This window comes from Caretta caretta, chromosome 1 (assembly GCF_965140235.1).
Source record: "Caretta caretta isolate rCarCar2 chromosome 1, rCarCar1.hap1, whole genome shotgun sequence".
NCBI lineage: Eukaryota > Metazoa > Chordata > Testudines > Cheloniidae > Caretta > Caretta caretta.
Window position 1 is genome coordinate 134366843 of NC_134206.1, and position 26525 is coordinate 134393367.

At 41.8% G+C, this 26525-nt stretch overlaps 1 protein-coding gene across 3 annotated transcripts in view; it reads right to left on the minus strand.

The window, feature by feature from the left end:
* Window positions 1-26525, minus strand: part of ARHGAP6 (Rho GTPase activating protein 6) — a 499309-nt gene that overhangs the window by 28792 nt on the left and 443992 nt on the right. For all 3 annotated transcript variants that reach the window (XM_048860647.2, XM_048860656.2, XM_048860663.2), the window contains exons 5-10: window positions 23069-23264; window positions 21933-21988; window positions 17969-18119; window positions 13343-13491; window positions 9716-9895; window positions 70-167 (exon numbers count right to left, since the gene is read on the minus strand). In XM_048860647.2, coding sequence (XP_048716604.2) covers window positions 70-167; window positions 9716-9895; window positions 13343-13491; window positions 17969-18119; window positions 21933-21988; window positions 23069-23264 — 830 coding nt within the window. The remainder of the gene's footprint in view (window positions 1-69; window positions 168-9715; window positions 9896-13342; window positions 13492-17968; window positions 18120-21932; window positions 21989-23068; window positions 23265-26525) is intronic.

The window sequence follows — 26525 nt, forward strand, 5'->3', positions numbered from 1 at the left end:
TTGAACACTTCCAATGGAAAATGAAAATTCCCAGCAGGAACAGAGATGATGAAAAAACAGATTACTCACGATGACTGGGAAGCTTTCCTTCTCAGCAAATAGTCCACAACGTCTGGGTCAGTCTCTAACAAACTAATTAGCACTTCATTCTGAAGGTCAGGGGGAACCTACAATGAAAACAACATTAAGAAGTTAGTTGCAGAAGAATATCCTACAGTGTATTTTAATTATGCCCATTTTAAAACACCAGACTTGAGCATGAAAATAAAATTGTGCAGAATTACGTAAAATACTGTGTATATATAAGTTGATAATAATAACTATGCATACACACACTCATACATAACAGCAACGTATGTACAACACAGATGTATATAGGACTAAAAACCACCTTGTATGTCAGTGTTAAGTGACCATGATCAAGTATCCCATTGGTTTCCAGTACAGGTCTGGACAACACCTAGGGATTTCAAATGAACTACTTGTGGTAGTACAGCTCCAAAGCTCTGATTTAAAGAACTCACATTTCCACTGAAAAAGCCAGTGGAGCTTATAAAATTCCAAACTAAATAACTGGATTTCTTTTCTTATAGAACCTGGAATACTAAATGTGAAATTCTACACTGAAAGGACAGAGCATTCTAGGGTGTTTTTCTTATACAGTTCCCAATCCCCTTTTGTCTAGAAATTAGAATGTGGTTGTTGTATCTCCACACTTGTCCAGGCTTGCTCTCGCTTTCTTTCTTTCGCATGCATGCGTGCATGGCATCTACAGAGCAACATTCTCTAGCTGCAGTTCTAGGTCCATAAGTCATTTTAAGGCCTCCTCTGGGACATTGTGTATATGATCCAATTCACCTTTGAATCCATATATGGGACACTTAGGTTTGGATGTTCTCACCATAGTCACACGAAGAGGAGTCTTTGATTTTCCACTTCTGCATCAAGTGGCTGCATCTTCTATGGTTTGTTTGGATACGGTTCAGTGTGGTCCAAATTCTGCATGGCAGGTCAAAACCAGCAGGGCGGCTCGTTGGGTCAGTAGTAATATGCTTGTTTAGAATGGTAGATGAGGTGCAGACACTTTGCCATTCCCTGGCCAGATCCAGAGACATGAGGTGGTCACATGGTCCATAGTGGTGTTTTTCAATTCCAGGCATTGTTAGGGTAATGTTATCCATAACCATCTGGAGGGGAAGTGCTGGGTAATCTTTGGCAGGTTTAAGTTCTCGTGCTATGGCTATATCTCAGCGGATAGCTGGAGAGTCAATGTTTGCTAATAGAGATAGCCACAGTAGAGGTGTTGATTTTAATGTTCTCATGATGATTAGAATGATCTGATTCAGCTGCTTACCCACAAGATGGATATGGCAGCTTCTTGCCTACCTGATGCACAGTACTCTGCAACTGAGTACAGCAGGGCCAAGACCAATGTTCATAGCACTGGGGCAGTTGATCCCCAACTTGTTCCAGATAACTTTGGAATAATGTTGATGCGAGTCTTCACTTTAGAAAGGCTATTTTTTGAGGTAGTCATGAAAGGTCAAGAATGATATTGAGATAGATTGGCTTTGGGTCATAATGCAGTTTCACAACAAAACTCGACAGAGTGTTTTGTGCAATTCTATTGTCTAGGTGAAAAGCAGAGACTACCGATTTGCCTGAATTTGGTCTCAGATGCCACTTTTGGAAGTACTCCTCCATGATCTTAATGTCCGATGTAAGGGTCACTTCAAGTTCTTTACAGATATGGGGCAGTGCAAATCATCAGTGTATGCAAACTTCTGCGCTATTGTTTCAGGCATATTGCTTGTGTATACATTGAAGAGTGCTGGAGCATGTACAGAGCCTTGTGGTAGCCCATTTGACCTATGAGGTGTATGAGCATCCTTCAGTTGTTAAGCATGCAGTTTAGCAGCCTGTGAATCCGCATGCAGGGGATCCACTTTGGCCAATTTCAGTAACAGACTTTACTTCCAGGCTGTGTCAAATGCTGCTGACTGATAGATGAAGGCAGGACCAGTCTTGAGTTTCGTTGGAACCCTACCTTGATGTTTGTAGTGAGAGCCAGGACCTGGTTGCAGCACATTCTCTGCAGTCGAAAACCAGCTTGCTTCTTGGGTAGGCTGGCATCAAGTGGGCCCGATTCTGTTCAGTTATCCAATTACTTAATTTCAATGGGAGCTGCTGAGAGCTAAGTACTTTTGAAAATCAGGCCATTTATTTAGGAGCCTAAATCAGGATTATGAAAGGGGCCTAAGGTAATTAGGTGTCCAATTTCCACAGAATCCTGATTTACGCTCCTAAATAAATGGCCTGATTTTCAAAAGTACTTAGCACTCAGGGGCCACAGGGCAAAAGTGGGACTTAAGTGGTGCGTAGGCCTTGGGAATTGTGCACCTAACTCTGCCTTAGGTCCTTTGAAAATCTCAGTCCAAGAGCCAGACTTTAAGTGTCCGTTTTGTTATACAGTATCTTTTGGGTGCCTTTAATACAACTGACCATGAAGTGCTGCTGGAACTGCCAAGTTGTTAGCAGAGAGAGCTAAGAGTTGTTTTGGAATGGCTCTTGTTGAAATGATTCACAGGATAATATTGTGAGCCGGCTTATCTACCCACAAGGTCCTCCCACATGCAGTGCCATACGGGTCTCTTCTCTCCTTCCCTTCTGTGCAGCATTTGCAGGGGCAGCTAGGGTGAGGATCTGAATATTTCTGTCTCATGTCTGTGAATGATAGCTGACTGTCTCTCCATTTCACCAGGGCAGTTGTTGACCATCTTACACAGAACATAACTAAGACTGTGGCTTGGATGATGGTGAGCTAGGTGACAGACTATCTGGTCAAGACTGAGATTACAGAATTATAGAAACAGTGCTGGAAGGAACCTTATATTGCCCCTACACTGAGGCAAGACCAAGTAAACTTAGACCACCACTCACAGGTGTTTGTCCAAACTGTTCTTAAATCTCCAATGACAGGGATTCCATAACCTCCCTTGGAAGCCTATTCCAGAGCTTAACTCCCCGTCCAGTTAGAAAGATTTTCCTAATATCTAATTTAAAATCTCCCTTTCTGAAGACCATTACTTCTTGTCCTACCTTCAGTGGACATGGGGAACAACTGATCACGGTCACCTTTATAACAGCTCTTAACATATCTGTTATCAGGTCCGCGCCTTCCCCCTCCCCCCCAGTCTTCTTTCCTCAAAACCAAGCATGGCCGGTATTTTTAACCGCTCCTCATAGGTCAGGGTTTCTAAATCTTTTATTACTTTTGTTGCTCTCCTCTGGACTCTCTCCACTTTATCCACATCTTTCCTAAAGGCTTTTTACCCTTTAAGGCTAGTTAAGAGGCTGTGCCATCTTCTTTTGGGCTTGGCCCTGGCCAGAGAGATCTATGACCTGTCCCCTCCCACCGGAATTACTGCAATGCACTCTACATGGAGCTAAACCTTAAAACCACTTGGCAACTTCAACTGCTGCAGAATAGGGCAACTTGTCTTGAGGAGGTAGCAAGGGGTCGCTCATTGGGAGCATGTTGCACGAGTACTCAAGGATGTGCATTGGCTGCAAGTGTGTTTTCTAGGTGCAATTTAAAATACTGAAGTTTTATCTACCAAACCTTAAATGGGTTGGGTCCAAATTACATCAGAGAAGTCATCTCTCCCCAAATGCTGTAACAGAGAAATCATTTGAGGAACCTGACTAATCACGTCTGGTTTGTTTGTGATGGGTGGATCAGGAAGCAGAACAGTCTCGGGGGATGTCTACATTGCAATGAAAGACTGGTAGCTGGCCTATGCTAGTGGACTTGGGCTCGCAGAGCTTGGGCTAAAGGGCTGTGAATTGTGGTGTAGACATTCAGGCTCAGGCTGGAGCCTTGGCTCTAGGACCCGGCGGGGGTTTGGGGTGTCACAGAGTTCAGGTTGCACCCCATGCCCGAACATCTACACCCCTATTAAACAGCACCTTAGCCCGAGCCCTGCAAGCCCAAGTCAGCTGGCATGGGCCAGCTGTGGGTGTCTAACTGCAATGTAAACATATCCTCAGTAAACGATGCCGTCTGTTTCTGGCCTCAGTTTGTCAGAGTTAAAAATCAAATGATGTTCAGGTCAAGCTGCTCGGTTCATTTGTTCTCCCAGGCATTTACTGGGAAATACGAATAGGATTCCTAATAGATTCCTTGGGGATGAGGGGCTGTTTGGGGAAGTATTTGGAGAGAAATTTGTATTTCTTTGGACTATGTAGTAATTGTCATAAAACTTTAATATTTACAAATGCACTCAAGGCACAAACTGGGCACAAGCTTGAATAACAAAGGAAATAATTGAAAATAAATAAATGCTCATTAATTAAAATAGATACAAAATCTTTATGATAATTGTACATGTCCAATGCACAGTTTTCTCTTTTGCTTACATTTTGGGTATTTGTTTATCAGTCCTTAAATAATCAACCTTCTTTCTACAGGACTGCCTTTTTGGAATCCTACTACTATAACTAGCCTTGTGACCTCTCAATTTATGTGGCCTTTGTGAACAATGGATTTGGTTCTAAAGAAAATTTGAAGGGAAAGCAGAGTTTGCTTCCTCCTGCATACTACACTGAGTAAGTAACATCAAGTTGCTAATCATAAAAGTATTCAGTAAACAGGACTTTGGCCAATAAAAAAAAGTTTAAAGTGTCAACGTTTTCCCTTACAAATATAAAACTAAACAACTCCCTGAAAACTCTAGTAGATTTTGGAGGGGGGGGGATATCTATAAAATGAAAACAGCTGGCTACATAATGTGTGCAGAATTTTTAATAGGGTGAATGAAGCAACTTAAGCCTTGATCCTGCAACTGGATTTAGGCTGGTGGACTTCTCATAACAGCCAAGTTTTGTTTTGCTTCTTGTATAACATTTTATGTAAATGTAACTAATTTGCAAACAAGTGAATGATTTGCATACAACCTGCTGAGGGTAGGTCATGGAGCTGCACAAAACTTGGCAGTGGTGGTAGGGATGCACAGAGACGGAAGCTGTGGGGTTGCTGGGGCTGTGGATAATGCTGGTGGCTGCTGGGAGGTAGGTGAGTGCTACGATTCCAGGAGGGCAGGGGACTGTCAGAATAGAAGACACATGGTAGTAGGGGCCCTTCAGGTAACTAGGGATGGTGTAGCTGAGGACGCCTAGAGCTGTTATGAGGTCTCATCTTGTGCTGTCTCCTAGCTGCTGATTCCTGACTTAGATCTAGCAGGAGGAGCATAGAACAGTGTTTTTCAAACCATGGGAACTGGCCAGTGGGAACACGGCAGGGGGAAGGGGTGTGTGCCTGTAGGGGAGAGTCATGCAAAGCCACTTGGGGGCCTCCACTTAGGAGCTGGACCTGCTGCTGGCCGCTTCAGGGGTGCAGCGCGGTCCATGGTGCCAGGACAGGTGGGAAGCCTGCCTCTGCACCCTGGCTGCGCCCCTGACCAGGAGCCGCCAGAGGTAAGTCCATGCCCCAACCCCGTGTCCCAATCCCCTACCCCAGCCCTGAGTCCCGCCCCCCCAACCTGGAACCCCTTTCTGCACCCCAAACCCCTCATCCCTGGCCCCACCCCAGAACCTGCATCCCCAGCCCAGAGCTCTGACCCCCTCCTGCATCCCAACCCCCTGCCCCAGCCCAGAGCCCCCTCCCACACCCTGAACCCCTCAGTCCCAGCCCCACCCCGCAGCCTTACCCCCACTCCCAATCCTCTGCCCCAGCCCTGAGCCCCTCCCACACCCCAAACCCCTCATCCCCAGCTCAGTTGAGTCATGGGCATCAACAATTTTCTTCAACTGGGTCCCCAGAAAAAAAGTTTGAAAACTACTGCCATGGAGAAATGGTGCCTGGCTGCTTGCTCAGTAAGTGCCGTAGTGGCCTCTAGCAATGAAAATGGGGAACTCCAGGCAAATGGCTGCTGCCTCATTGCAGCTGAGCTAGATGTGTGAGAATTCACCTGAGACGCAGGAATGTGTAATGGGGGTGCTAAAAGCATAACACTTGGTAGCTTGGACTCCTGCACCCATGCGGAACGCCAATGGAGTCAATGGGGCATGATGTGGGTGTATGAGTCCAGCTACTGGGATCCATTTGCATGACTGGGGCCTTAGTTAGGGGTCTAGAGACCAGCAGTCTTTTATAGGACCCTATCCTATATAATTGCACCTCTAAATTCCACTGTAATCAAAGGGAATTGGGGAACCAAAATAAATGCACAAGTTGAGCCCGAAATGGTGGTAAGAATATCTCTACTATAGTAAATTCACTTTAGATTGCTGGTATTAATCTGAATTGCTGGAATCTATTTTAGAAATCTACGCAGTTCATAATTATCTGGGTTCCTTCTGACAAACAGAATCTTTTTGACCTAGAAATAATTCAAAACCATTCTGAAGTCTGTGGTCTGGGCCAAATATCACATTGTTTCTATTAGATTTTATTTCACAAACCTTGCTCTACTCTCAACGCTGAAGCCAGTCATAGTGTTAAAAAAAACAAACCAAACCAAAAAAATCACCCTGGCAGTAATGTACTGTATGTTAAAACTGTGGCTGCATGCTCTAGTCCAGCTGTTTCTCAATTTGAAAGTAGTACAAATGTCAAACAATAACTATAAACAGCAGTCCTGGCGTTCCCCCACTCCCTGGGGTTTGGCTAACAATTTGCTGCTGCCTGATTGGGAATCATCAGAGTTCTGTACAAATAAATGTTCAGCTCGGTTCCCAGCAACCCATCAACTCTGCAAAGGATGCAGTGTGCTAATTTCACAGAGAACAAAAAAACATTTAATTGAACCCCAATAGTGACATTAACAAGATGAATATAGACCCATGGTGCTCCTATGAAACAATAAATACAAGAAGTTTGACACTACTGTACTTAAAAACAACTACTGACATGAAACATAGCTTCATTCCTGAAAACGGGCAGAAGAAAACAACAACCCACCCTGTATGTTAAACCCTGGGAAGAGCAAAATCTCCAGAGATGCTTGTGTGCTGTACATTTCTGAATGTTTCAAACCAATATACTTTAGTCATAAAAAGAGCATTTGGGTAGATATAGTTTTCCCTTGCATCCAGCTATCCATTTAGTCTGGCATTCAGATGCACAGACTTTAATCTCACTCCAAAAACTGAAAAGCTACTCCAGAAAACAAAAGAAAATTATTTCTGTTTTCCCTGCACTGAGTTTAACCTTCAGATAAAAATGCTAGCACTGAAGAGATAAAGGAATAAAACTGTCACAATTAAAAGAGTCCATATGTAGGTTAGTAAACCCCTAAACCCCACCCTTTCCACATTAAAAATCTGAATGTGTGCCTAGAGTGTAATGTGCTGAGATGTGGCTGTTCCATAAAATGTTCATACAGTGAAACAAAAATAATAATACTTCAACATTTGTTTTATGTAAACCTGCTGTAACAAAATCATTATTGCCAGCAGTGCTCCAAGCAAGCAGCAGCTCTCACAGGAGCACAGTTCCATCATTTTTTTCCCTAGAAGGAAAAATATACCAGAAATGTTCCTGAATTGTAAAAGCAAAAGAAAAACAAATTGCTTAATGTTTCACTGGAACAAGAATAAAAAATAATGCCCAGGATGTAATGGAAGGAAATACAGTATGAAAGAAAGACAGAGCAGCTCATCTGATGCTGTTATTTGACCTGGCAGGCCATGTTCACTCTTCCTTTCTCATGTCCTTCTCTCCCCAGCTATGTCCTGCACTGCAGTATGTTCCACATTGTGTTATGTTCCTCAAACCTATGTTACCACATTACAGATTTTCCTGTCTTCTCCCCAGCTCCCAACTATGCTCTATCATTGCAGTTCCCTTTCTTTTATCTTCCTGTTTTGAGAACTGATCACCAATAATACAATGCATGCTGCTATGTAGTTACAATGGAAAACAAAACGGAACAGAACACACAACTATTCTTACCTTCCTAAGACTTAAACTTTTCTTTTTCTTCGAGACATTTGTGTGAATTAGTCTCCGTAAAACGAAAGAAAGATACCACTGACAATTCAGACCTGCACTATCCTGTTATTCCAGCCCAGAGGCTCTCTTAAGCCAAAATCATAAATCATACTAAACTGAGTGATAGTTTTGTAGACAATAGGAAGAAAGGCAAGACACCAGGAATGTGATTTAACTAGGCCACAACTTTATTAAGTAACACATCTGGGAACTATGCAGCAATAACTTGTTTGGCGCAGGTTGTTCTTTCTTTGTAAACCAAGCTTTTCTTTACAGACCAGAATGGTGCCGTTGGGCAGAGAAAAGAGCTTATAACTAAGGCTACATTTTAGTCGTGGGTATTTTTAGTAAAAGTCACAGACAGATCTCGGGCAGTAAATGAAAACTCATGGCTCATGACCTGTCCATGACTTTTACTATATACTCCTGACTAAAACGGGGGGCGGGCTGTGCCCTGGGAGAGAGCAGCCCAAGTGCTGGGGGCATGGCGGTGCATGGCCCACGAACTCCATTGGTGCTGGGGGGAGGGGGGTTGGTGGGGCTGGCAGACTCCCTACCTGGCTCCGCTCCTCTCCCCCACACCCCCACAGCAGAGTTTGGGTGTGGGAGGGGGTAGGGGCATACCTGGGGGGCTCCCTGGAGGCAGCGACATCCCCCTCGCTCAGCTGCTAGGCGGAGGTGTGGCCAGGCAGCTCTGCATGCTGCCTCTGCCCAGAGTGCTGGCTTCGCAGCTCCCATTGCCTGGGAACCGCAGCCAATGGGAGTTGTGGGGGGGTGCCTGCAGCCAGATGCGGCCAAGTCTCCACCTACCAGCAGAGCAAGGGAGATGTCATCGCTTCTGGGGAGGCCCCCAGTTAAGCACTGCCCAGAGCCCACCTCACCCTGTCTCATACCCCAACCCTGCCCCCTCCCATAGCCAAACTCTGCTGATGCTGGAGAGGTGGGGTGGGGTGGCCCGAGACTGCCTGAGCTGCCCCTGAGCCAGGCTCACCGGCTGCTGCAGAAGTCACGGAGGTCATGGAATCCGTGACTTCCATGACAAACCCGCAGCCTTCCTTATAACTTCTCCCTTTGGATGCCTAAGAACCAATAGGCTTATGCTGCATCCCTTCTGCCCAAACAGTCAGCCTACCAAGAGCACCTCCCACACCTGTCTCTCCTCAAGTCAATGTGGGGTGAGGGGCTGGTACCAATCCTTGAAGGGACTAAAGATTTCTCTTTTCCCTCCTGGCTCAGACAAAGTGGGGGATTTTCATTAATTGGATTAGAACAGGGGTCTCCTCTAACCATTGAGTTGCACTGTTTAACTCACAACTTAATAAATAATTCAATCACACAGAAGAGAAAAAATCATCTAGGAAATAACTTAGCATCTTTCTCTAGATATATAAATATTTTTGTGCAGCTTAAACAAGGTTCCTTCCTAAATCTTTGAGAGGACATGATCAGTCAGGATATATTTGCCCTTATGTACAAGAAGTTTTTAATCTACCCATTTTTAATGCTTAACCCTCATTACAAAGCTCTTTTCCTAAAGTAAGAATATGTAGCCTGCTTACCAATTGCATTCAATCAACACTAATCATTCCTTCTATAACAATGTTTGCATAATTTATTTGAACATAGCTCAATTCAACTTCTTGGTAGCACCATCTAGGATATCCTGACTTGAAGAGTCAAATGCAAAATCAGTTGGTGTTATATTAAGAAACATTCACCTACCATGAAAAGGGTTTCATAGTTTTCAATCATCTTTTGTACAACAGCAATGATTGCAGTACTCTCCTCAGCTCGAGCTGAACTCTGAACTGTGAATTCTTTGTCTGTAGACTTCTGCTTGTGCAACAGGTTAGGCCCAAATATGGTGGCCAGGTTCAGAGATGTCATTTTGTTCCCAATTACCTAGAAGAAAAAGAATATAAATTAGGGACATGTTTTCTCTGGCTATCGATCATTAATTAATACTCTCTCTCTCACCGTAAAGAAGTTCATTGCTTTCTCAACATTCTCCTCCCACAAAGCCCGGAAGTAGAAGAATAGGACCTAACATCTCACCTCATAGCCCCAGCAAAGTACTGCCACTTTAGGCCAATGAATTGGTCCCCAGTGCTGCTCCTTTCAACAGGCGATGGTGCTTCCAGGTGGATAGAATAAATACAAACCCTTATATCCCTCTGTACACAAGATCCTCAAGATACCTAAACAGCTGAGGATCATGCTTATCACTTTTATTAATCTTTCCCTTGTTTGGTTCTTGAACACAAAAATTCTTTTCACTTCTACCCCTGTAGTCACCTGATCTTGGCTAAACTAGTAGATACAAAATAATAACAAGAATACGCTAAAAATTCTCTGAAAAAACGTGTCATATGGATTACTAAGGACAATTTTCCAGTGTCAAATTTGCAAGGAGCAGAGGTCATTCAGTTGATCTTCCTCTATGTGCCTCCACCTGGCTACTATTTTGGGAATGCTGCAAAAGCTGTCAGGACTTCACTAAACAAGACTGAATGTAAATTCCAGATGTTGACTAACAGGGGTGGGGGAGGGGGAGATTTTGAGGTATAAGAGGAGAAATGCACATATTCATTATTTTTTTCCCACATCTGAACTATATTCAACTAATTCATTAAAACAAGGGTGAAAGGTAAAAAATAGTCTGTCAAACTATTCCAGAAGGCTTCCAGCATATAATTATTCTTTCAAATACTATTTTGAGTTTGTCCAATAGGTCACTTACTTTACGTACATGCTAAAGTTCTATCTTGTTGAGTAGAATTCTATTGCATGAACACCTTGGTTAAAAATAAGCATTTTCTTTTATAAATAAGATATTTATGCTTCAATCTTGCAAAGACTTATGCACACAATTAACATTATGCATACAAGCAATCCTTTGGGACGAGTTGGTTGTATAAAATTAATCACCTGTATAAGTCTTTGCAGGACTGGGGCTTTAATTAATTTAAATAATTGTTAGCAGAATAATATATTATCTATAACAGATGCCCAATTACATACACGGTCCCTGACTCTTATAATACTGACAGGATGGTTTACATGAATTTGCTTTGTCAGAGTACCTGCAGCTGAGCAAATGTATTACTAAGGAGAATTCAGACCTTTACCACAGCTACTCTACCAACTCTCTTAAGCAGCTTTGGGCTCTAACCCTGCGATTAGTTTCACAAGGGCGGATTCCTGCACCAACACAGAACTCAGTGCAGGATCAGGGTCTCAGTGGTATAGCTCTACACCATTCTTAGCACAATAAATATTATTACAGGCCAATTCTTTTTTCAAAACCCTCCATTATTAGGGGTCTACTTAAATCACAGAAAAATTACACAATTTTAGTGGGCTGGTCACGGCATAAATAGCAAATTTTATGGCTGTGTTACAAAACGTGTTACACACATCCACAAAATTTGCCATTTATGCCGTGACCAACCCATGAAAAATGTGTGATTTCTCTGCAGCGTTTCTCAACCTAGGGTCCGGCACCCAAAAGGGCACCGCAATCCCATGGGGGGAGGGGGGCGAGGGGAAGGAGGAGGAGTATTGCTACCCTTACTTCTCTGCCGCTGCTGGCGGTGGCGCTGCCTTCAGAGCTGGGTGCCCAGGCAGCAGCAGCCGCTCTCCACTCTGCCTTCAGAGCCGGGCAGCCGGAGACCAGATTTCACAGGTAAGACCAGCTTTTGCAGTCTGGGACTCGATTTTCACAGCTGTGAATTTGGTAGATACCTAATTATTGTGTCTGTACTTTTCCACCAACTGCTAGCTGAGTGTGCAAATAGCAGTATTTTGGATGGGATTTTCAAAAATGCTTAAGTGCTGTAGTACTATTGACTTTCAATAGCATTTGTCCTCCTGAGTCATTTAAATGTTTTTGAAAATTTCACCCGCAGACATCCAAATATCTGACTGTATCAAAAATTGTTTAGGGTTCCTCAAGGGGTTATGGCTAGAAACCATAAATAATTACTGTGTTTTTCACCCAAACACCTCAAAGTGCTTTACAAAAGTAAGTGTGTCACGGGGTGGGATCCGCGAAGGTACTTGGCACCTAAATACCAGACCTAGGTGCCTAAGGCCTGCTTTTGGCTCTACTTCGATGATCCACAAAATTCTCACCAAATGCTGTAGGCTCCTAAACTCACTCAGTACCGAAGTACAAGTTCTCTAGGCACCTACATTTCTGCCTCTGGACTTGTGCACAGCTGACTCCTTTTAGGTGTCTGGATCCCTATATCCCACATAAGCCCCAGAGCAATTCACGAACCAGGGAGGGACAGGCATTCGGTCATATAAGTTGCATGCTGGACCTGATTCAATAGGTGGCCTCTGAGCACACCTACTGGATTGGGTCTCATTCAAAATCTAGCTGGAGGAGGCACCCACTTTATAACATTTATCCTAGTGGTTAGAGCACTCTCCTGGGACGTGGGAGACCTGAATTTAAATTTCCTCCTCTGACAGAGGGAGAGGAAGGATTAGAACAGGGCTCTCCTCTAACCATTGAGCTAAAAAAATCAGTGGAGGCCCCTACTCCTCGGGCAAGCCTAACTCCAGGAGTGTGGTTCACGTTCATCCATCACTAGCAGAGATAGACACCTAAGTTCAGACTGCAGGGAAGTGCTCATCTCTGAGAGAGGGGAGAGGCTTAGCATACACCCCTCTCCTCAGCATCTCCCATTGACTAGTTTAGGCAGCTGCCTGCATAGCATGCTGGCTTTTCTGGGTTGCATTCTTAGGCACCTATGTCTCCCCATTCATTGTATAAGGAGCCTGGGTGCTTAGCTCAGGCTTTTGGGATTGCAATGTTGCTCTGTGACTTTTCAAGGTGCCGTGACACTCAGCATTCAACGTTTAAACTCCTTTATGGATCCCACTCATTATCCCTATTTTACGTATGACAAACATGAGGCAGAGAGAGGTGAACTGACTTGCCCAATGTCTCAACTGCGAGTCAGTGGCAGAGTCAGGAATAAAAAGCAGGTTCTTTGACTCACAGCCTTTTGTTCCATATTATATAATGGGATGAAACTAAACTAGGAAAAAAATAGGCTAGATTGAATTAGCTATTTCTTAACAGTGAAGTCTATTAGGCTCTGAATCTCCCACAGGAAGTGGTGGATGCCTCATTGATTGAGTCATTTAAAAACTACAATACAAAACAATCTCAGGAATATACGATTGTAAACAACTGGATGGCAAGAGGGAGGGCAATATTAAGTCTATTTCATCTTTAATGCTTATGATTCTAGGCTCTCTGTTTCTCATCTTTATACATATGTCCTTAGAGCAAGGAATAACGGAAGTGAAGGAACATGAATGATCTGAACATACCTCCTGGCCATCTTTGTCTGTGCTGTCTTCTGCATGGCTAGCCACCGTAAAGAGGAACTGCAGGAGTCTGTGTAGGGTGTCGCAGTTACAGGGAGGTAGAAGATAAATAAGAAGCTGTAAGGTGCTTAGTTGTTCATCTGGCTCTAATACTAAGAGGGAAAAAGAAAAATCTAAGAAAAACATTGACACTAACCTAATGCAATGCACATACATTCGGTAGTGCTCCAGCTAAAAGAATAATATAAGAAAAGAATTGTTTAAGGAGTTTACTGATCATGTTTCCAATACATTTTCCAAGGTAGGTCGATTCAACTTTAAATACATATCAGTTGCATAAAATATTTCTGTTTTATTCTGTGATCTTATCTCAGCCAATAGTGGAGTTGTAGGATTAATTGTGTCTGCTAGCTCAGATTTAAATTCTGCTTACATTATTGGAAACAAACAAAAGTAAGGTTTGGCCTAATATGCCTTACCGTCACTTTATATATATATATATATATATATATATATATATATATACACACTGGATATTGGTGGCTACATGTTCTGGCATCCAGGAGAATTTTAGTTTTAAAGTATTCTATTTGTATTTATGCTTTAACCATTTTTAATTAGTTTTCTTACAACTTTCTTTCCTAGAGTGTGACTAGGAAACCTAAAAAGCAGCAAGAAAGAGCACATAAATTCTGCACTGTCTGTAGCCAGTTCATACTTCTAAATGCAATGTTAGTCAACAGTAGAGATGGGCCTGAGACAGGATCTCAAACCTGAAACCCACAAATGGATCTGAGTACACATGAGTTTGTGGCTTGAACATCTTTCTTATATGGGCTAAATCTAAACACTCAGAAATCTGGCAGAGCTTTAATTCAGATTTTCAGCTTGAGACCTCGACAGGCAGGAGTATTTGGAACCATAGTTCTGAGGCCCATGAATTGCCATAAAGTTTGAATCTGGGTGTAAGATTTGGATCTCGGGTTTCGGCCTGTGTGATGGGGTGGTGTCCAGCGGTCAGCCCACCCAATCACGTGGCTTGGCTCTTTAAGGTTTGAAAGCTCCTTATATAATAGGGGTTATTGATAGAGAGGAAGCATTCATGGGAATAAGTGGTGCTTGGGAGAAAATCTTAAGGAGCCTTGTGGGGGGGGAAAGGCAAGACTCCCCTCTCACTCAACCAACTGGGAATGAGCTAGGAGAAGGGGAGCATTAATGCAACCTCCTCCCTCACATCAGGAGAAGGCTGCCAAACTCTCTGACTCTGAGCATTAGGTGGGGCCAACTGTGGGAGAAACTGGCTAAGCTCGTACAGCAAGTTTAACTACCACCTGCTCCAGGAGGACAGATGAGGATTCCTGGTTTAAGGAGAGAGTTGAAAACTGCCTGAATTACCCAGCTCCAGGAGGAGAGACGAACAGGGCTGGCCTTACCATGAGGTGAACTGAGGCAGCCGCCTAAGGTGCCAGACTGGGCAGAAGGGCGCCACTAGGATCCAGAATGTAGAAAATTGTGTCTGCTGCTGGTGCATATATATTCTCTCTGCTCTAGATGCACAGAGATGGTGGAGTGCTGTGCTGGAGGAAGGAGGGCACAAGAGACATAACAGGCAGGCAGGACAAAAGCTGAGAGGGAATAACAGAAAGCAGCAGGAGCTGCAGGGAGAGAGAGGACGAGGAGCCTCTTATCTACCTCTCTAGCACGCCCACGAGCCTGGACTGATTAACACCAGCTTCTCAGGGGTGCTTCCTGTTTCCTGCTGCTTCCCTGAACCCACTTGAGGAGAACAGGAGCCAGTTAGGCCCTTAAGACGATGTATCTTCCCTCACTCAGGCCCTGCTACCAGCCTCCTTATTTGTCCCCTTCAATTCAGTGTTGAGATCCACTATAGCTGGCACAGAACACCAGTCATGAGTGAAAGAAGAAAACGCCCCTCTGGGGCAACATTCAGAAAAAGAAAGAAAGCAAAGGAAGCTTTTCTATCTAAGCAGGAAGAAGCTCTCCTGAGATACATAAACACAAATGTTCACGGTGAGCCTTCCGGCCCCAGTGACGATGTGAATTGTGAGGAGATGCCTGATCTTCCAGTTAGTCAAAGTGCAGGTGACCTGGCAGCTACTGCAGCATCCATATCTCCATCTGAAATGGATGTAACCATGCACATTCCTGAAGAAAAGTGTAGATCAGAAAAGAGTGTGGTGGAGGCGCAAGAAACAGCTGCTGCTGCGTTTAATTCCTTAAGTCAAGATGATCCAGGACTGTGGGCCCATTTGAGCAGTAGCCTGAGGGACTTCCTTGTACTGCATGGGCCACAGCAAGTGAAAAATGTCCTGTTCCCCAAAGACAATGAAAATAGAAGTTTCCATCCAACACATTACTGGCGTGAAATCCCCAATGGTGACAAAGTGGAGAGGTTATGGCTTATGTACTCAAAAACCCAGAATGCTGCATACTGTTTTTGTTGCAAACTCTTCCAGTCTAATGTTCCAGCCACATTGTGCTCTACAGGAACAAAGGACTGGAAAAATCTGGCTAGAAATCTGAAATGCCATGAGAAGGCAGCAAATCACCAGAGAGCATTCCATAGGTGGAAAGAGCTTGAGATAAGACTAAGGTTAAAGGCCACCATAGATGATCAGCATCAAGAGATGATTGCATCAGAGTCTCTTACTGGCAAAATGTTCTGAAAAGGCTCATTGCCATTGTGAGAATGCTTGCTACCCAAAATCTAGCACTGTGTGGCACTTCAGATCAGCTGTATGTGCCAACCATGGAAACTTCCTTAAAATTGTGGCGCTGATGACTGAGTTTGATGCTGAACTCCAGGAGCATCTAAGAAGAGTCATCACCCAAGAAATGTACACGCACCACTGCCTTGGTAAAACTATTCAAAATGAAATCATACAGTTACTGGCAACAAAAGTCAAACAGAAGATTGTGGCAGATCTGAAGTCAGCAAGATATTACTCTGTTATTCTGCACTGCACACCTGACATCAGCCATACGGAACAAATGACTTTAATGGTGCGTTTTACAACAACAGAACCTAGTGAAAATGTCCCTGCAATGGTGACTGTCAGAGAGCATTTTCTAGAATTTATTAACATTGATGATACTACAGGAGCTGGTATGACAAATGTGCTTCTTAAAAAGCTGGAAGATACGGGAATTGCGATAGCTGACATGAGAGGTCAGGGCTACGATAATGGTGCCAACATGAGAGGAAAGAACACAGGAGTGCAGACACGGATCCGAGAGTTAAATCCTCAAGCTTTTTTTGTCCCATGCAGTTCTCATTCATTGAACTTGGTGGTCAGTGATGCAGTATCAGCTTTGAGCGAGGCTGCTGAATTTTTTAATGTAATTCAAAGCATCTATGTATTTTTCTCTGCATCAACTCATCAATGGCAAATTTTGAAGCAACATCTGTGAACATTCTCTCTGACACTGAAACCACTGAGTGCCATACAATGGGAAAGTCGAGTGGAGGCGATAAAGCCGATCAAACACCAAATTGGGAAGCTAGATGATGCCATAGTTGCCATTATGGAGGATAATGCTATGACGGGAACTGTTCGTGGGAGAACAGTGGCAGAGGGAAATGGAATCACCAGAAACATACATAACTTCAAATTTCTGTGTGGCTTAGTGTTGTGGCATGACATACTCTTTGAAATAAATGTTGTAAGCAAGAGACTCCAACGTGTTGACCTTGATATATCTGGAGCAACGGAACAACTGGACAAAGCAAAGTCATACCTACAGTCTTACTGGCAGATGAGGGATTTCAAAACATCCTGAAGAGTGCACAGAAGTTGGCAGGGGAACTTCACACTGAAGCTATTTTCCCACCCATACAAGAATATAAGAGTCACCAAAGAAGACGACATTTTGATTACAAGGCACGGGATAATCCCCTAAGAAACCCCAAACAACAAATCAAAGTTGAATTCTTTAACCAGGTGCTAGATTGTGCAATAAAGTCAGTTGAAGAACGTTTCATGCAGCTCAATGCCTATAAGCCAAAACTTCTGCAAGAGGAGGCAGGAGAAAAGAAACATTTCTTTGGCATGATTATTGTTTTAGAGAGGGGCTGTATGAAACTGCTCAGAGGTTTGCAACACTGGAAATAATCCAGGCATTAGTGGATTAGTGGGCAGAGCGATAACAAGTCCATGAAAAATGTGGCATAATCACATGGCTCTATCATTTACCTCATTACTCTATAAAGCCCCCAATCCAAAATTTGGATCTAATGAGGTAGACTCTTCCACCTGAGCAAGCCCCATTGATTTTCATGTGACTCTGCATGAGCATAAAAATCGGCCTTTGCAGATCCAATTACAGAATCAGGGCATGTGTGTATGCACGTGGATAGATAGAATGTGATTTTCTATATACACTGAATAACCTCCATGTTGCTGAATATTTTTTTTCTGTGTTGTATCTATCCAGCACCAAAAGCAAGTAAAGCCCTTTGCAACATATGAGAAAATTCACAAATATTTGTAATGAACTGGAAGTAGAGGGAGTGTTAAGGCTCTTAAATAAAATGTTATTAGTGGCCTTGTGGAGCATGTAGAACTGAGCTTGTGGAAAAACACTAAAAGAAGAGGTTGTAAAGCTCACAGAGTGTATTGATGAAGGCAGTGTAAAGTTCTTTGGTGAGAAGTGGATCTGGCATATCTCGTAGAAATTCCTTTAATAAAGCAGCAACGTCATGGATGCTGTGTTCTTCTTCTAGCACAACATCTACACCACGGTCAAACTCTTCCCGTAACTGGAAAAAATCAGGACAAAAGAATAGTCACACCACAGCATACTCATTAGTATAGTATATTACCTAAGAGAAAATATTTTTAGATATGGATTTACCCACATTAACATTTCAAGTTTGCTGTTCCTGGGAAGGGCAGGCATACAACTCACATTTAGTTGCTGACTATTTCCATTATATACAGAATCCCTGGTATGTGCCAGATTCTTTTTTTTTTTTTAAAAAAAGGGAGGGAGATATTTTTGTTCTTCAATTAATTTATGGTATTCTTTTATCAAAAATAGAGCACCAATGAATTTAATCGTCATGAAAATAAGAGAATAATATACTTGCTGGAATCAGTTATAATAAGAGTATGTAGTAGACATGTTTCCCCATACAGCCTGGCTCCATTATTCCTACTATTCAGCTCCTGAGCCCTTCAGAAGCAGAGAGAGACTATAAGTCATGCTGCATAGTGTAGCAATTTTCATAATAGGAATAAATAAATAAGAAGAGGCCAAAAGTCAAATTTCTCTTGTGACCGGAGATTGCATTGGAATCCAGGTTTCTAGAAGCAAGAAGCCAAGTTTGCGAACACATTGTGGCACCTTGCCCTGATATTTCCTGCTCCTCCTAACCATTTATTTATTTTCACAAAGTGATCACCATTAAAAAGTGAACAAACAGCCAAGTGACTTCATCACAGAATCTGAGTTCTACTGTTGTTTCTAGCCACAACTGCAGTCAAGAGCACAAGAAATGAGCAAGTCTAGCACTGTTAGCAGCAACAGACTTGCCAAAGGGGACATGGAGAGTCTAAGTCACTAGCCCTGCCTCCTACTTATACACTGCCAATTTTGCATGGGGAATGCACACTGAACTGTGTAAAAGGTTGTCACAGTCCCCTTTCCAGTATGTGTGCTACCCCAGCACCCATGGAAGTATTCTGCACATGCCTTCTTCAAACTGTTAGTCTTGTATTCAAAGTTGAAATAATAATTTATGAAATTGTTTTCTAGGAGTACAGTACTTCAAACCTTTGCTAGTATGCAGGGGAATTTCAAATATTTAAATCACCCCAATGACAAATTATAGGTAAATGTGGCTCAGAAGAAAAAATGAGCCCCCCCCCCCACAACTTACTTGTAGTGGGACTGAGGTGTTTATAGGCAAATCACAGACACAAGAGCAGGCAAATCACCAGGAAAGTATATGCCTACATTGATCTTAGTCTTGAGCAATGGGAAATCATGTAAATGTAGATGAGTGTTGAAAATGCCACATTTTCTAATGCAAACTTGGTCCGAAGGGTTGACACTTTGGGAGTGTTTAAGGGCCTGGTGTAAAAACTGGGGTCCCCTTTTCACTGTGAGCTTTGCTATTAAGTGTGGGATTCCGACACTTGAGCATGAAGCCTAGATCAGCCAATTTGTTCTTACTCCATTATTACACTTCCCTGCCCATGAGACCCTGCTTTGTGGGTATTATTTTTCCAGCTGAGGACTTCAAGGGATTCCATTCACAACCCAGTGCCAATCCTCAGATTGGGTGGCAGAGTTACTGTGGAACATCATGAATAGAGCTGAGCGAATAACTGATTTTTTTGGTTTTATGGCCAAACCAAAAAAAAAAAAAAAAAATTCAGCCTTGTTCTGGTTTATTTGAACTGACATTTTCAAAACAAAATATTGAATTGAAATGATATTTTCTAAACAAAATGGACCCCACATGGTGGGGCAAAGCATTACTACTACTTCTAATAACATCTAGCTCTTATATAATCCTTATGGATCTATAGATCACAAAAGGTCACCAGGATGGCCTCCAAAGGGATGTTGTAATTAATAGAATATCAGACATACGTTGTCCATGGAATTATTTCAGTTTGAGATATAATATAAGCAGTATAAAAAGGCAATATCTTTCCATTTCTCATTAAGAGATTTCTCAGACACACTGCTTTTAATTACAGTCTTTTCATCAGACGTTAGGAAGCATACCTAGTAAGCATTAAACAATGGCTTCCAATTGAGGTTTAGGAGATTACAAGTAAAATGGTGTATATATTTGCAATTGCTCTAATGCTTCCTTCCCCGCTCAACAACCCAAACAAATCCACTGGCACACACATTTCTTTGTTCTTTGCAAAGAAATTCACCTGAAATAGAAAACTCTCACTTCAGAAAACCCTTGTCCATCTCGCATGCAGGAAAGCCTGTGAACAGCTGTAGACGCACAACTAAAAAAGTGTTTTGCAAAGCCTTCTATGGTACAGAAAATGGACAGATTTTTAATTGAAATCAGACCTTACATATCCCGCACTCTATGTTCATGATGACAGCATTTATTATTGTTACTGCAAAAGGTCCAGACATTTCCATGTGGTTTAATACAATACATGAGTTAATTTAATTAAATACATTAGTTTAATTTAATACAAAAATACCAAACTGTTTTGCCTTGCTACGTTTTTGGAAGCTCGGTAAAAGGAAAAACAGGTAGTAAACGACTTTCAAGTGGAGGTTAGCTCATTGCCTAGTTCATGACTGCCCAGCCTCTGGTTCTTTCCACGGGAATGATATGATTGTAGGTTTGCACTTGCCTTTGCTTAAACAACAGATATTTTGTAGTTAAAGCCTGTAGCTCAAATGGTAACTTATTTTTCCTTGATTTTCCCAATTTAGTGGGTGATCTGTAAGCTACCTTGGTAGAATAAAAATGTCTAACTTCTTGATACATAGCCCACGCAGTTGTCAGAACTGGCATACAGTAATCTACAACTCTAAGGGATATTGAATCCTGCCTTCCAGAATGCAGAGAGCAGAGCTAGATTACCCATCAGAGCTCACTTCCAAGGGGACCAGCCCTGTGTCATGCAGGACCTCAGGTTTTCAGGATCTGGCTCATCCCGCTCCTTCTTTTTGCTCTTTTGTACCATATTGTTTACTCTGATACCTCCTTGTAACTACTGTACTCCAAACTTAGTATAACTAGCAGATGTTATAAGGCTATCCTCTGTCACCCATCTTTTAGTGTGTGTGGCTGCTGGGAGGGAGTGTGAGCGTTAACTCCCAGCTCTGTCTTTATCATTGGATCCCCATGGTGCAGAATCTTTGCTTTCTCAATGTTCGGCTGAGACTGGGACTTGGATGGGAGAAAACTATTTGAAATTAATAGGGGTAAGAGAGGTGACGCTTACGAGACGGAATTTGGGGGTTGAAGAGGTTGATTTCTCCCTATATAATTTAACATCCCGCAACTTCTGTGTAAGAGATTTGTAATTTGGGTTTAATTTGTGATCATCAACTCTTTCTGGAATGTTAGATAGAATTGGCAGCCAAGAGTACACCTCCTCCATTCAATCCAGGTATTTGTCAACTTTTCTTTCAAACCTAAACCTTGTCACTGAACTCTACTCAAATCTCATGCTCTACACTGCTTCTTCAGTTGTGAGATGATCCAGACTATACTGAGATTGCTAACCTGCTGAGACCCTGATACGGATTTCACCAAAGGTGAAGGTGGGCAGTTAAAATTGGGCAGAGGGAGCAATTCTTATTTGACCATTTTTGAACTTGGAAAAATCAGCTGTAGTTCAAGATTTAGGTTAGAATTCTTGTTTTCTTTGAACTGTTTTGCTCCTTCCTGAGCGGAAGGGGACTGGAAACAGCCTACTCAGAGCTACCATAGATAATACCCAAATACCATAAAGTCACTTCCACAAAAAGCTCTACTTTCATCTACCGTGAGGCGGGGGAAATAATCACATTACTAGAAATTCTATTGGTGAACAGTCAAAAACAGTCAAGTTCATGTAACTAAATGTCTGCTCACCTGTCTGACTCTCTTTTTTGAGCTTCCAACTCTGAATATTCCAACTGTCTGGAGACCTGAAAGCATAGCATATTAGCAGACTGTTTCACTGTTTAAAAACTCAGTCAGAAACTGCATTGAAACAAAAGCAATCTGAGCTTTGTGCATTAGTACCACAGTAGAGAATAAAAGCATTTCTCTAAACACGTGTTTACCCAGCTCAGGAGACTTAAGGTGCCTTGGGACAAGGAGTTTTTCAATTTAATAAAACTTTTGGATTACTTGACCTGCCGAACTGCAGTTCAGTGCTACTTTTTGTGCCATCTTTTCAATGCTACATCAACAGGCAGGCAGACAGGTGGATGTTGTGGTGGCAATTTTGCTTTAAGGGGCAGCACATCTAGGAGTGATATCACAGGAAGGAGAGAGGCAGGAGAAGTGTCCATAATTAACAGAGCTGGGACACTGGGTGGGGGCACAGGGGATAGGCCTTAGGACACTTCTGGCAGTCTGGGGTTTTAGGATTCCCCCCCCCGGTTTTGTATGTGTCTCTGAAAACAAGGCTGAGTGTTTTCCTGCGGTGGCGGGAGAAAGAGGACATTTAGGTTGAGCAAGAGCTGTGAAGAACTTGAGCTGACAGGTAGACACAGCAGAGACTGGCTGCGGGGGAGGTTTTTATCAAAGGAGAAAATTAAAAGAAGTTGTATTTGTACTTTTGGCAGGTTGCTTGTTAGTTGTTAGTCAGTCTGGTCACTTAGACTGTAAGCACAATGGGTGGGGGGCCTTTATGTGCTACCAGAATACAAATAATTAATAATATTTTGCTGCTGTATGAATATTCATGAGATATTCACTTGCAAGCTAGTTAACATTAGTAATCAAACAACTTGTCAACAGGTCTCACTTTACAAGCAGATTGTTGTGGAGTGATAAGAAATTGAGGTCATAATAATAGTTGGTCAAATGCCTAGGTAAATAATGTTATTACCATGAAGTGGTTTAAAATATACTATAAATGGGTTAAAAATGTATATCACACTAAACATTATAAGAACATGTATATGTATGCTTATCTGAGTATATAATGTTTAGTTCTACATACATGAACCCTCATAAAAATGTATCTTTCTACCTAAAGCAAAATGAAATACACTTACCATGTTTTTCTAAATGCTGGCAGCAGCTATCTACAAGCCGGGGAACCTGTCTATAAATAGGGTTCAGACTTAGTTTCTTATCCCTTGCCTTTTCTTTCTTGCTTTGAGCTTCAGCTGGCAAAGAGAGTTGTAGAGCTTCTAGCAGTCGGGATTGATTGTCATCAAGATCTGTAATAGAGTCCACAGACATTGCGCCCTGTAAAGTACACATACGTGCACAATCAGTAAGGATGGAATCAACTAAGCAGCTCCCTTCCCTTAAGAGCGTATCTAATGAGGTCTTTTGACCACTGATCTTATATATTAAACAACATACATACAAAGTGCCCCTGATTCTCCCCTTCTTGACACTGTTCTACTCCAATGGAGTTATACCAGTATAAAATCAGTGTTCTGGAGTGGAGAATCAGGCCCACTATATAAAAGAAGCCCAATTCACTGTTATTCTGCACTTTGTGTAATCACCTATACTAGTGCAAAGAGGGTATAAAACAGTACCAAATGTTTTACACCTACTTTGTGCTTATTTTTACAAGTGTAATTGCATAAAGTGCAGGACAGTTGTAAATCGGGCCGTGTGTGTACATTATCTATATAAACATACATATGCATGTATGGGTATATTCACACTTTTTTATTGGGCCCACATCTTGTGTAATAACCCCAGTGAAAAGGAATGCAAAGTATATTATACACACACACACTTTATATACATAGACACATCTACAGTACCTCAGATAACTGCATAATCCTGCAATGTATTTTTACTTTTGAGTTGTGAAGGACCAGGGATAGGCTCTACATGGAGCTCTTTTTCGACAATCTGCCTTTTCTGCTCTAAATATTTTTAAAACATTTAACATTGTAATAAAATCTTTAAATACATACATTTTTGAACTAAAGGAAGGCACAGCCTCCCATGCAGTGAAAAAGGCATAAGAGGTAAAACACTTCCAAAATTTGACACCTAAAAATGAAGGCCAGCTATTCCCAAACACAAAAAAGATTAATATCCCTATGCAGTGTTGCTGTAGCCACGTTGGTCCCGGGACATTAGAGAGACAGGTGGGTGAGGTAATATCCTTTACTCAATGTTGGTTCAACAAAAGATATTACCTCACCCACCTTGCCTCACTAGTGTTCCTATAACATTATTACATTCCATCGACTCATCCTGTTTAAATTCCTAGGCAAAAATCTTTTGTGGATACAGTTAAGCTTGTAGATCACAATTATATTAAAAAGATTTTTTTTAGTAAGTGTTTTAATTCTATTGACATTTATTGGCAAGCTAAACTGTTTCTTAATGAAGGTTGGCATAGTAATTTCCTTTTTTATTTACAGATTATTTAAAAAACCTTGATATAAAAACATCTACTGTAAATTGTTATATTTCCTTCTATTACAGAGAAAATATTTATTATAACTAAAGATGTGGTGTGAAAGAATTCAGTACATGTTGTTCAAGGGAACATAAGCCACTGTAGAATTCAAATCCAATACTCTGCTGGAAACCTTGGTAACCTCTTTAAATGCAAGATGTTCTGCTGACAGAGTATACAAATTCCACAACCTGTGTTGGTGGAATATGTAAGCACATAGAACCTGAGAAGTTCATATGACAGAAGTTACTAATTTTGCTGGTACAATTCTCTGTCAGCCCATGACTGAACTTTATAAATATTTCTAGCCCTTGGACAAACTTATAAAGTCCACTGGGAACTGACTGAAAATTAAAATCTTTCATTAATAACATCTAAAATAACCATATGACCTTATCAAAAATAGTCTTGTTTCCTGGATCTCATGGAAGACTTATGAATAAAACAACCTCAAAGTTGCTAGACCCATTCTTTTTTGAGATTCAGTTTTACAAAAATAATTACAAGACCTTTCACAAAGTCAGCTTCACCTCAATTTCAGTTTCATTCTCTGAAAAATGCTTTGCCTGACCCCCCTCAATTCCTCCCAAAGCAAAAAAAAAAAAAAAAAGATACATTGGCTACATACCACAAATGTAAAACTTCACGTGGAAATTACGTTTTTTTGAGGATTTTGGACACAGGGGGTTTCAAAACTGGGCTTACAGTGGAGAACTTCTTTTAAAACACCAGTGATGTAGGATGAGATTTTCAAAACATTCAGATTTGGCTTAACTCTGATCCTATTGAAGGGCATAATGGAATTCCCCTGGACTGCAATGGGAGCAGATTTCAGTTAATGCTGAGAGCTATTGAAAAACCCCACCCACAGTCACTACTGCAGTTCCAGAAATACTGCCATCTCAGGAGAAAGTTTATTCCCCTTACACAGCTTGGTTAATAAAAGAGATGGGACTGTGCTCACATTATTTCAGTGCATTTTGGCATAGATAACGTATTAACATAGGGCCAGAATCATCCCTGGCATAAGCAGGTGAAAATCTATTGAAGGCAATGGAGTTGCACCATCTAATGACAATAGCCCTTTTGGTCCACAGACATCTGTAGGATTCCATCACAAAGTCCACGACCCATCGCCACCACAACAGTCACTAATTGGTGCCCTTGTTAGGAGCCTGAGCTGAGAGACCAAGGATTGACTACATAAAATTAATCACCCTCTCATTCCTTGCGATAGTCCCTCCAGGTCAAGGTTAAAGCACAATAGCAGGTGGTGTTGACAGGTTTGCACTGCTGCTTTTACCTTCAATACACATTTGACCATTTTCTTTGATATACTTAATAGGAAAAGAAACTTTGGGACTCCCAGTATGCACTGTCCAGGAGGTAAAATGTAAGAGGCAGAGTACCCAGAGTCGGTATTATGGAATGGGACAGTTTCCAATGCTTTCTCTTTTCATCTGTGATGCTGCTAAAATATCTTTTAGGAGAAAGAGTATGGGAGTAATAGGACAAGAACACCTGAAGTGCAAGTTTCCTTTTGCATCGGATCATGTATTTCAAAATCGGAAGTTGGGGTGCAGTATGAAAACTACCATACTTATCTGAAGGCCCAAGGAATCTCCAGCCAGAAGTAATATACAATATGTGTCTCTAGGGATGACCAGAGAAAGGGAGTGGTAAGCTACTGCCAAATCTCAAGAAAGCAAAAGCACTTAACAAAATTTAAAATACGTCTGCAACATAGATAGATATTTGGAAACTTATTCAGGACTTGGCTAAAATCCAATATATAAATCAATCTATCCCATTTTAAAGGAGATTGAATAAAGAAGAGACAACATAAGGCAGTGTCTTTAGAACACAATCTGAAATATGGTAAACAAGAATACAATCTTAGGAACTTCACAAAAAAAAACCTCCCCAAATACTTCATAGGTTTCTTGATAGTATCTTTTTCATTTTCACTAAGCAGTGACTGAGAGAGGACACAATAGCCAACTGCAGATATCTGTAGACTGTTAACACCAAAGAGGGAAAGGAATTATTTATGGTAGAGGTAATGAGATAAAACA